This window comes from Pseudorasbora parva, chromosome 7 (genome assembly GCF_024679245.1).
Source record: "Pseudorasbora parva isolate DD20220531a chromosome 7, ASM2467924v1, whole genome shotgun sequence".
Taxonomy (NCBI): Eukaryota; Metazoa; Chordata; class Actinopteri; order Cypriniformes; family Gobionidae; genus Pseudorasbora; species Pseudorasbora parva.
In genome coordinates, this window is record NC_090178.1 from 18409591 (window position 1) to 18422159 (window position 12569).

Below are 12569 nucleotides of genomic sequence, written 5' to 3' on the forward strand. Positions count from 1 at the left end.
TACGCGAGATGAACTTCTGACACGACGCGTCGACGCATTTCACGAACGTCGACGTATTTCCGTAGTCGACGTCATCGATGACGTCGACGCGTCGTTGCAGCACTACATTACACTAACTAAAGTTGAAAAAGTGAAATCATAATCAACCACCCCATTAATAGACTAACGTTACACTTTAGAACAGTGGTTGTCATCCAGAGGACCCACCCATGAGAAATTAATAAAACTGAGACAAAACAAAGCTTTAAAATAAGTTTTAAAAAATCCAGATGTAGGCCTAAGCTTATCAATAACCCCATGGTCATGGAAAACCTACATGAGGGAATTTTAACAGAAAGTTTCATAATAAATGTAAACATAGGCCTGATTTTTTTTTTCTGTTATGCTGTAAAATATTTTATAGGGTATGAATTGCTACTTGGGAGTGAAAATAATAAGAATTTAATTATTTTAATATATTGTAACTACTGGCTTCTGTAAATACAAAAGTTTGAAAATAAACTTATTACCATAGGTTATTACCAACATATATTTTTAAAACGGTCGGTTAGTTCTTGATTCTGATTGGTCAATAACTGTGTTTATTCATTTAAGATAAAACCAATAAAAAGAAGAAGGAAAAAAGAAAATAGATAAAACCTAGATGTATATCTATGGATAAAACTCACATGACCACTGCGCTGGTTCGGTGAATTATCACTACACAACTTACCAACCACTCTTAGCAACATACATGTTTGTTCCAATATTGTTAATTGAAGCTCACTGTAACGTTAGATCGAGAGTGAGAGAGAGTGTGTCAGACAGAGCGACACTTGTCATAATCCGAAAGCCACGCTAACCTGCATTTAGATATAGCATTTTCCTTAAGGTCAGTCCCGTGTTCATAATAAAAAAAATCCGTTTGAATGTCCGCTGCGATATCCTGTATTTTAACAGTGGGTTCCGCTGTGCACTAACGGTAGCCTATGGGAATCGATGGGAATATAGAAATATTTGCCACTGACTCACTCATAAAGACAGTCTTTGCGCCATCTAATGGCGTAATAATGTAACTTACGTTGCAGGTTGCAGTTTTTTTACGGTCTATGGTTGCAGTTCATGGCCAGAGACTATTTTTGCCAGGGGAAGGATGGCTTTTAGTGATTTACTTCATGAAAGTTGCACTGACGCAACAATTTGCTCTCGAATAAGCTCGTACCTTAATTGCTTATTTGGTGAAGTGGTAGGCCTTCAAATATAACTGGGGGACATTTGAGTCAAACAGGTTGACTTGCTTTCATCCTACCATATACTTATATAGAAATTTGTATATATAAAACAGACGCATCAAAATGTACAATATTTTAAAGGGATAATCATGAAGCATAATCAATCATTAATCAATAATTTGGGGAAATTAATTTATAATTAAGTTTATTATTCATTGTTATATTTTAGTTTAACACAGTATGTTAGGATTTTAGACTATTACCGTTATTGAAAATATAAAAATATAATAGTAATCATGAAAAATGTGTATAGAAATAGTTTTTATTATTTATTTGTATTAATATGATCTCCACTAGAGGGACTGTGTGGTGAGGTCACTGTTGCTGGCATTGTTTCCGGGTCATCATTCCATCGCCATTTTAACTGGTGAAAAGTGGAAAGGTAAGAAATCGCAACGTGTCTGTAAATCTTCAGCAAACCATTTCTGAGTCCCGCGATTCTCATTGGGATCAATGGCGGCGATTATTAATCTAATAAGTTGTGTGTTTTTAAATGGCCTTGAATAATTTTTAGGAGTGTAAATGTTGTAGACGCGCGGCCTAACGCTTGCATAGCCATTTTACGTCGACGCTTGTGTTGATTTAATTCCTGTCATAATTATATTCAGTGAAATACAAAAAGGTAACGTTAATGCACATAAAGACTGTAAAGCACGCTGCATACATTTAGGGGTGCATAAAACGTTACCATCCAAGGTTTTGCGCTAACGTTAGTCTGTTTGCGCTTTTTTCTTTGCTGTCTTCTTAACTGCAGCTGTGCGGGTTACATTACAAATATAATGATTTGTAATGGAAAGGGGTTTTGTTTTTCATCTCCTTATAAGGAGTGCTATAAACGCTCAATTTTCCATCACTTTTTGTTCCATGTTAATTACGTGCATATAAAGTGTTTCATGCACATCTGCTTGTGTGTATTGCACAAAATGCTTCGAAATTTCAGTGCTGCTTAATCTGACAAATAGGCTTCTGGCACAGGAATCACAAGGTGAGAGATGTGGGACCAGGGAGGACAACCCTGGCCTCAGTGGCCCCTGGGCTCGCAACAGCAATGGATGCAGTCGTTTCAGCATCAGCAGGATCCAGGTTAGACCGTTGTTCTTATCAGACTGAGATAACATATTTAGGTTGTGTGTTTGAACTGCTGAGTTATGTGTGTGTTTTGCAGGACAAGTGGACTGGGCTGCTCTAGCACAAGCATGGATAGCACAGAAAGAATCCACTGGAGGGGTTCCCGACCAGCCAGGGATTCAGCCCAATGGCCAGGAGATGCAGAACATGGAACCTCCAGCCCATAATAACCATAGTGCCTTTCCAGGCGATACTAATTTTGGCAGGGGTTGGCAACCAGGTAAGAGAAATTGTTTTTGGTTTGACCATAGGAATTCTAAAGACATTGTCATCAAAAAATAGAGTAAATCATGCATCCAGTTTAAGGCTCATTGCTGACTGCATTTTGTTCTGCCAAGAAATGTACATTTTATAGATGCATCTTGTCTTGTGAACAGTTAATCTATGCGTGTTTCATTTTTTATATGTTTAATAAAATGTCATAACTAAATAATCTGATGAAATCACAATCTGCTTCCATCCTGAGCAACCAGAGTGGATGGAACTAAGTCCTTGTCCTAATAAATTCTCTTTGATAATTTATCACTCAGATGCTCTACTCAATTGATAGAACGCAGAAGTAGCCCTACAGCTAACTTAAAGGTGCACTATGTAGTATTTTTGCAGTAAAATATCCAAAAACCACTAGGCCGGTGTTACATATTTTGTTCAGCTGAGTATCTACAATATCCCAAATGTTTTCAACTATTTGCAAATTGTGAAAAAATAGCTATTTTAACTAAGGATCGGGATGTTTCAGCATAGCGTTTGACGAAGTCGCCTGTCAATTGCTTTATATCTGTGCTACCCTCGGTTTCGGGTTTTATTTGGCAGGAGCCCTTTACTCTTAGCAGTGTGAACAAGTGAACGCACAGAGTAACGTCATAACATCATTTTCAACACACTTAAATGTATCTAATATGATAAACAGTCGCATTACCTCATAATCATAACCGGAAGAGCGGATCAGTACAGGCGCACGGCGAATGTGTCCCGTCGCGTCATAATAAAAGTCCTGGTGTTCGTGAGCCGTGTGTTTGTATAACAACGGCTCCAGCAGCTGTGCACAGCTCAACAACACTGTCCTGCTCTGCTTTACACTACAGTAACGTTAATAACCGCATGCATGAATGTGATTTCTGCCCGAGTCCTATTTTCTACCGGCTGTAAGGTGAAGACCACATGTCCCAAGATACTGCGCTCAAATTTTGCATCATCAAACTACGCATTTGTTTTGAATAGGCTCCCTCCAGTGGACGGAAAGTTGCATAGTGCACCTTTAAGTGTTGCCAAAGGATCAACTTTGGTGATGCACCGAAACATGAAAGAATGACATTTCTGAAATAAAAAGGGCTGAAATAATTTACTGAAACAGTAATGCTTAATCAGTGATTTTTGAATGCATTTTAGTGTCCGTCATCCACCTAGCTTGGATAAGCTACAACAGATAAACGCGTGAGGCAGTGTAGATGCATGTTTGTCACCAAAATTATGCAAGTCTATCAAAATTTGAGAGATGGTTTGTTGCTAATCTTTATTTAATCACCACATTTAATCACCTGGAATCAAATCATTTGATTTGTTCTCTTTGGATATAAACAATGCACATTCCCCGCAAACATGCATTATTTTTTATTTTTGTTGATGCGCAATATTTTTTTATACATGGTCAAGTAGGTAGGACTAATGTTATATTATATGTGAAAACTGAATTTGCATTCTGTTTGTTTTTTTACTTAAACACACCAGTGCTGATCATAGTGAACAGCTGATGTTTAAATTATGGTCTTATTTGTGGATTGTTTATAGAGTGGGGAATGCATAGCCAGCCGCCGCCGCCTCCCCCTCCAGAACAAACATGGATTCCTCCTGGCCAAGGACCGATGGATGTGGTCAACCCATCTGAAGACAGTAACAGTCAAGATAGTTTGGATTTTCCTAGAGACCCACACCATGGGGGCTTTCCTCAAAACAGTCATGGGTTTGGGGGTCAGCCTGAGCCTTACCCTATTGGCCCAGTTGGTGTCAATCAATTTGATTATCAGGTATGCTTGCTTAAGTCTGGCTTATCAAAAGTTATTTTCAATCTAACTTTTCTTTTAATAATTTATAACCATTTAATCTTAGCATGGAGCAGCCCCAACAGGGGCAGCATATGGACCGCCGTCCACTGGGTTTCATCCACCTTATTGGCCTGAAGGACCGCAAAACAGAAGAGACCGGCTTCCAGCCTTCAGACCAGAACGGCCCAGATCCCCCAACCAGATGGGAATAAAACCAGAGACGCCTACTCTTGGTGAATATAATTATGGATTAAGGTAGAAGCCTAAGGGCCGTGACACACCAAGCTGATGTTCAACCGTTTAGGATTTAGGATTTAGCAGCAATTGCTTACAAGTGAGAATTAAATATTGTTTATTCAGGAGATTAAAGTAGCTGCTTGAAATATGTTCATTTAGCTATATTATAAAATAGGGCTGCACAATAAATCGCAATAAAATCGCAAGCAATTTGGAAGAGGCTGCGATAATAGCACGCGCAGCTTCTCAGAGCAGCACGGCTGTGATCAGTAGTAAACTTGCTCCGCAAGCCAGAGGGCGCTCTAGCGCAGGGAACGGCAAGTATATCCCGCTGAAATACAATAGCTCCCGTCATTCACAGAAATCACTATAGCTTTGAACATCATACAATCGGTGAGCTAAATAAACTTATTAAAACGCCTTGATTAAACAGGACGGCTTCCTTTCTGTTTGTTGCACCATTCCCGTCAGATCCAATATAGAATGCACAACATTGTGTGTGCAAATACAGCACTTAAGACTTGTTTACAAACGATTCCGCAGTTAAATGAAAGCGAACACAACACACGAGCTGGAACTTCATTAAAAATAAATGTAGTATCACATTTCTAATATAAAGATGACGTCATGATTAAGCACACGATCGTTTTCTGGGCCTGGTGTCTAAAAAAAGCTCTTTGACTAACAAGGAAGTTTTCAGCTCTGAAACTTACAGGATACACTATTACCATGACCTTTTTATATATCAAAAGCTCAAGTGAAAGTTGATTTCTCAATTCATCACCCCTTTAAATTGCAACACTTAAATTGCCATTTAAGGTTTGGAGAGTACCATTTTATTAGGTCTTCATTTTTTTTTTAAATCCACACTTTAAATCGAGCTCAATTTTTGTAATAACTGATAATTTTAGCATGAACATTTTTCAGCTGGGGTCTTTTGCACAAAACAAGGATAAGGGATTAAGCCGGGATATCTTGGTGGTCTTGTCATCTGTATGCAAAATTAACACCACTGTTTTGTAAACGTATCCTAAAGGCACACTCACACCAAAAATGATAACCATAACGAAAAATAACTGTATATTAGCGGATAAATTGAGCAAGGATCACCAAGATATCCCGGCTTAATCCCTTATCCTAGTTTTTGTGCAATGGGCCCCAGGAGTCGGCACTGCAATTAATGGGGATAAACACAAACAGTAAGAAAAATCAACTAATTTACATAATTAATTATGCTAAGGCATCGCTTGTACTCCTACTCACATCAGTGGCAATTCGGCATATTGAATTTGCAGTCGGGCCGTTGGTGATAGAGATCTGAATTGTGTTAATAATAACCAAACTAGCGACCCATAGTTAGCTTTCGAAAATGCTCCCCTGATTAGCTGTTCAGTTTAGCAAATGAGGAATAAATACAGGAATAAAAGTGAGCGGAGTTCAAGAAAATACAGAGAGAAGGCTGTTATAATTGACATCATCTTACTTGAGCATTCTAGTTTGAAAATATTTTTATTACACCATAACCACCTAAAATGAAGATAGTGATGAATTCAAAATGGTGAACAAGTCTTTTTTGTTTTCATTTTGTATATCTGCTGTCCTAGCTTCGGTTTTCTTTTTTGAATGGTGAATATAGACTATTAATACCTGCTGATAAAGGTAATCTGTTTTCTTAGGGCAAGATGCTGCCAAAGCGAGCCAATAACAGTCACCTCTCTGTTAGTTTTGACGTTGACTTGGTGTGTTGCGACCTGTTGTAGAGGGATGCAAATGGTGACATTTGTCTTGGTTCTAGACGCTGTTAAACGGAGGACCTTACCAGCATGGATTCGAGAAGGCCTGGAAAAGATGGATCGTGAGAAACAGAAAAAGTTGGAGAAGGAGAGGATGGAGAAAGAGCGTGCTGAAATGGCAATTAATGAAAGGGATAGCGATATTGTAGAGGAGGAAGGTGATGGGCCTCGGTTGCCACGCAAGAGCAAATTTGTAAGCATCTTTTTCAGATCCAGTTTACAGCGAAGGAACCTGCTGAGGTTACTTTGGCAACTGTTGTCCCAGGGTTCACTGACATGATGATGTCAGTTAATGATCATTGATCATTGACATGATCGTTATCAAGTAATTAATGAAATGGCTCGACAAGCACAAATTTATTTCTCTTGTTGATGTATTTTTTTATTGAAACATTAAGTGTGTACACTACTGTTCAAAAGTTTGAGGTTAGGAAATATTTAAAGAAATTATTACTTTAATTCAGTAAGGGCTGCATTAAATGAACTGGCAGTTGAGACTTATTGTTACAAGGATTTTATTTCAAAAAAATTTATTTTGAAATTCCTATTATTAATAAATTCTGAAAAAAATACATTAGTTTAAAAAGAATATTAAGTAGCACATCTGTTTTTAAAGTAAAAAAACAAACACCAAATCAGCATATTATAATGATTTCTGGGACATCATGTGACAAGTGGACTGGAGTAATGATGGTGAAAATTATTTGCCACCACAACCATAAATAACATTAAGATGGAAAACTATATTAATTTACAAAAATATTTCGGATTACTGTTAATTTTTACAGCCCCAAACAGTGAACAGTAGAGTATTCCTGTTAACTTATAGGCTTAAACTAACACCTTAACTATCAGACAGGGACTGGGCCACAAAACTCCTAATTAATTTAATGGAGTCTTTTAAGTTGTTACATTGCTTGTTACTGTTGCACACTGACACTTAAAATACCTCTCGGCGCTAATGTCATCCGCAAGCATGTGGTGTCTGGTCCAATCATTGTCGTCTACTCTTTAATTCAGGACAGTGATGATGAGGATGGTGAAGATGGTGCCGGCGAGGATGGCGAATTGGGGAGGAGGCTGGAGTTTGGCGGTAGAAGTTCTCCTCCTGTTCAAGAAGACCAAAGCGAACCAGAAATGACAGAAGAGGAGAGAGAGTTTCAGCTGGTCTGTTCACGCAATCCTCTGTCTTAGCATTCACCTGTCCTCACTCGTGACTTGTGCTTTTGACCAATTCCTATTTGCTTCTTGCAGATGGTGATGACTAAAACTCTTCTCACCGAAGTCCTCCTTGAAGTCACAAATGAGGAGATATCCCAAGTGGCTAAAGAGGCTCATCGCAAAGCCACTAAAGGTCTGCTCCTGTTCCCTTCTCTCCGTGCAACTGTGCCTTCACGTTTAATTCTGAGGAAGAGCCACATTTTCAGAGAAATTAGACTTGCTTATGTTTTGACTGATATATAAATATATGAAGCCTTTTTCTGACTGATGCACCTTGGTAATACTTTATGATAAGCAAAAGTGTAATTCTTCATCGGCCATTCTCTGCTAATGCAACAGAAGATGAAAACAAACTGCAGAGGGAGGGTGGATATGATCACACAGATGCAGTTAAATGCAATCTTTCAAAGGGTTTAAAATCAAATCCATTCCTAGATTTACAACAAAAGTACTTCCTCACTTCTGTGTTTGCCAGATGGCTTCTCATTTCACAAGTGAGACTGCATTAGTACAGACTGGTTTTCTCCTCCACTGTTTGCCTGTGTGTTGACAGACTTTGTGTGATAACCTTTTTCTTCTCTCCATCTTTTTTTTTGTTTTGTTTTGTTTTTTGCTGATGGCAGCTCTTGTGAATAGTGCATATGTGTACCCTCATCTCTAGAGACTCTTGCCTATTCGAAAGTGGTGGATGTATGTGTTTTAACATGTTGTTCCTGTTGTTGATGTGAATCAAAGCTCCTGCAAAACAGCTGGCACAGTCAAATGCACTGGCTTCTCTAACCGGCCTTGGTAAGTGACTTTACATTTAAGACCACCGGGGGGGTGGGTGGGGGGAAGTAAATGGGGGGTGTGAGGGTTCTCAGCTCTCTAATGAACTTTGTTACAAGCTCAAGAGCTCAAGCAGCAGATCTTCTCAAAATGGTTAACTTCCAGCAACACTTTATAGAAGATTATAAAACGCATGCTTCTTTTAAGGTGGGCTTTAGTGAAGTATTGTTTAGTTGAGTAGGTGAGAAAAGAGGGACTGTTAGCGTGCGACTAAATGCAATGCTCCTGCGGTCCATTATAAGAGAGGGGCTTTGTTGCCGCAGGAGGGCTGGGTGAGTACGGCTCGGACGAGAGTGAGGATGAGGAGCGGAGCGCAAAGGGGTCTGATTCATCAGACACAGATGATGAGGAGCTGCAGCACCGCATTCGCCAGAAACAGGATGCCTTCCGTCGCAAAGAGAGGGAGGAGCAGCAGCTGCAGGAGAGGCTGGCACTGGAGGTACAGACTATAAAAGGTAGGTTCATCCAGAGAACAGAATCTTCATCTTTTTAATAATATTTTTTAGATATATTTATACATTACACGCATACATTTTGCAAACTGTCATCACAGTTTTAACTCATGTGACATATATTCATATAGGGGTGAAATGGTTCTCGGTTAAAAAAATCTAACCACACCGTTCTCTAATCATTGTTCAGCACGCACATTACAACAGCGATAATAAAAGATAAATGTGCGCTAAATGGTATCTCTTTGTTCAATGTATGCAAGTGCTGCTGTATGCTCGAATATGACCAGTCATTTTCGCTGTCATCACAAATATTGAGTTCTCTTTCAAGTCTTGCCCTTGAATGAACAAACTCACACGAAAAGTATGTCAACATGTCCATCTTGATGAGTATCCAAGCAGACATATTCTATATATGCCTTAAGTGAACTTTATACAGTCGAGAAAGACGACGCAGATCTGTGCATTAGCTCTTAAAGGGGCAATAGCCTTTACTGCTCTGTTTAATGTCAAACAAAAGATGAGGACATCACTCACTACTATTGATTGAATAGCTTTTGTAAGTTTATCTTTAATTTATTTAGTCAAATATGCAATATTATTTTATATTTGATCAATTTCTGTACCTGAAAACTAATCTTAGACCTACCTGAAAAACACTGAAAAGTACTGTTTATTTTATAAGTATCTTTGCTGGATTGTATTTATTTGTGCTGTTGGTTGTTTTTAAATTATTTGTTCTTATTTTTATTTGGCAGTAGTCCTTTTTTCCCTTAAAAATAGAAAATAATGAACCATACCAAACCGTGAACAATCTGAACTGTTACGCCCCTTATAAATATATAAATTTAATTTTTGGCATCATTACTCCAGTCTGCAGTGTTTGGTGGTTAAGAAACATTTATCAATGTTGAAAACAGCTGTGCTGCTTACTGCTTTTTGTGCAAACAATGATGTTCAAAAGAATAGCATTTATTTTTAATAACAAAGTAAAGACTACTGACTCGTTTAGTCAATTTATTGCATCCTTGCTTAATTTAAAAAAAAAAACTTTTGAATGGTTGTGGTGGTAGTTTGTTGGTAAATGAAACTGACACCATTTTTTTTAACCTTGTAAAATTTGTGTTTCAGAAGATTTGGCATCGGACAGAGTGAGCAGAGAGAGGGCAGGTTATGAGGAGCAGACAGATTCTAAACACAAACAGGAAGTTAGGGAAAGGGAGGCGGAGCCTACAGTAGAGCGACGTAGGTCGCGTAGTGATGCTGAGGTCAGTGAGGTCAAACGGACAAGCAAAGAGCACACAGGGCGTAACGGAGGAAGTGCCAGCCCCTCGCCCAGTGAGCGACGTAGCCGTACCTCCAGCTCTAGCTCTTCCAGCAGCCGGTCATCCTCATCTTCCTCATCCTCCTCTCGCAGCTCCTCACGCTCCTCTTCTCCTAGAAGGAAAAGGCGACGCAGCCGCTCCACCTCTCGTGGGACTCGCAGGCGCAGCCGAAGTCGTAGCTCTCGCAGGCATCACTCAGAGCGCGACAAGGGTAGAGACAGGAGGCGGAGCAGCCGCACGCACAGCACTGAACGTTCCTCTCGACACAGGAAGCGCAGCCATTCGCGGCAGCGCAGATCCAGCAGGGGTCGCAGGAGTCGGTCCAAAGCCAGTCGCAGCCGCAGCAGAGAGAGGCGGCGCAGCAGGGACCGCAGGCGCAGCCGCAGTCGTAGTACGAGCCGCAACAGGCGGAAACAGAAAGCCTCCAGCAAGGACAGAGACAGGAGGAAAGAGAGGAGCCGGAGCCATGAAAAGGAGAAGAAGAAAAAAGAGAAGGAAGTAGATAAAAAGAAAGACAAGCAGAAGGGCAAGGAAAAAGAGGTCGAGGGCAGTTCAGCAAGGGATGAGGAAGACGATGGCAAATCAAAGCGGAGAAAGGAGAGCGAGAGGACTGACTCTCACAGTGAGAGGTTTTCCCGGCAAGACAGCAAATCTAGCAGGAAAGGCTCCGCCAAAGCTAGCAAGAAGTATTCCGATTCAGAGTCCAGCAGGAGCAGGTCCCCTTCCCCTGAGGTTAGCAAAGAAAAAAAGTCTAAGAAATCAAAACGTAGTCGATCAAGGTCAACGGAAAGATCTCACAAGTCTGGTAAGAAGGCAAGCCGCAAACACAAGTCTAAGTCACGATCAAGGTAGTATCCATTTTCTTTCTACTTTTTTTTATTGTTGAACTGTTTTAATTGTGTGTGAATGATCAATAGTATTTAGTGTCAACTGTTGCCATTCAAAAAGTTCTAAAGTTCATTTTTAATTGTTACATTTAAATTTGCAGTCACATAATGTTGAATGTGTAATAGCTGAGTTGTCCACAAATGGTTGGGCTGTGCTTCTCAAGTGCTACTGAGATTGATATATCATTCCCCCCTTTTCTCATTCAGTGTTGATCCAACAGCTGTTTAAGGTGTGTGTATGAAGTTCTGGATGTGATCTGTTCTAGTGATTGCACTAATAGTCTGTCTCCCGCTTCTCTTGCAGGTCTCCGTCTCCCAGCCGTCGCAAGCGTTGAGAGGTGTTCTGCCTCTGATCTGTGCACTTCTTTTAAAATTCCATGAGTTAACAGGCTTGTCTCATTATCGAGGCAACGTTGTAGGTGAACTCTCCACTCCAAACCCCCTCACTCCCCTCATTTTGTAAATATATTGTATTTTTAAGTGTTGTCTTCAAAACGGATGATTTTGAATGGTAGTTTCTTTTTTGCCTTGTATTATGCAAGACTAAGCGTTCAAGTAGTCAATAGAACCTTGAAACTGTAACATTTTAAGGACCTAACACCAGAGGAAATAAATTCTCATTTAATGTAAATTGTTCAATAAAAGAAGAATGATTCTTTCTGTCTGACATGGCCTGGCTTTCATTTTGTCTGTGGCTTGAAATGCCTTGTTCTGGTTGAAGACAAACTATCAACAATGTAAAAATTGTATGAGCATATTTACAATAAAATCGACATGATTTAGCGTTGTGTTTATAAACCACATTGTGTTTGCACAAAAATTAAAAGTTTGATCACTTACCTTTGTTTTAGTCCTGTGACTATTCTATGGAACAAGGAAAAGGGAATATTTCCTGACATTATTTTCAACAGTCAATCTCCAAATACACCATAACGATGTCTCGTGGACTGACAATAACGATATAATAGTGTTCTGGAACTAACTTCCCTTGTGTAACAAATGTAAGTTGAGCGCTGCGAACGAACCGACGCACCGAGTTGAACCAGAACTGGATCAGTCTGCTTCGTGAACAGTGAACACCTCAAAAAACTAGCTTTTTGAGCCGAATACGTTCTTCAAAATATAACGTTACATATCAGAAATTAAGTCCTACGGGTTTTTGAGATTATGATGAATTCTTATTTTTAAGGTGAACACAATTTCTTGAATCACATTTGAAGACTCGAATGAGCCGCTTTTTAAAGTTTTTTTTCATTATTTCGTGAGTAAGTTAGACTATTTGCGTCCAAGCAAACTTGTGGCTGTAGATGTATGCAGTATTTATATATAAAAGTATAAATTGTATAAATATTTTATATAAAACGTATTACCCTTTTCAATGAAAT

General features: G+C 39.4%; 1 protein-coding gene across 4 annotated transcripts; it reads left to right on the top strand.

Moving 5' to 3' along the window:
- Positions 1-1603: 1603 nt before the first annotated feature.
- pnisr (PNN-interacting serine/arginine-rich protein) lies at positions 1604-11851 on the top strand. 4 transcript variants are annotated; one of them, XM_067448388.1, is made up of 12 exons: positions 1604-1653; positions 2247-2354; positions 2437-2619; positions 4188-4423; positions 4506-4674; positions 6474-6664; positions 7492-7638; positions 7726-7825; positions 8428-8481; positions 8784-8975; positions 10104-11145; positions 11489-11851. In XM_067448388.1, the coding sequence occupies exons 2-12, from the start codon at positions 2264-2266 to the stop codon at positions 11517-11519; spliced, it is 2436 nt and encodes an 811-aa protein (XP_067304489.1). In that variant the 5' UTR covers positions 1604-1653; positions 2247-2263; the 3' UTR covers positions 11520-11851. The 4 variants fall into 4 exon arrangements, with proteins under 4 accessions (XP_067304489.1, XP_067304492.1, XP_067304490.1 ...); XM_067448391.1 differs by having other exon boundaries at positions 10107-11145; XM_067448389.1 differs by having other exon boundaries at positions 1626-1653; positions 2234-2354.
- Positions 11852-12569: the final 718 nt, after the last annotated feature.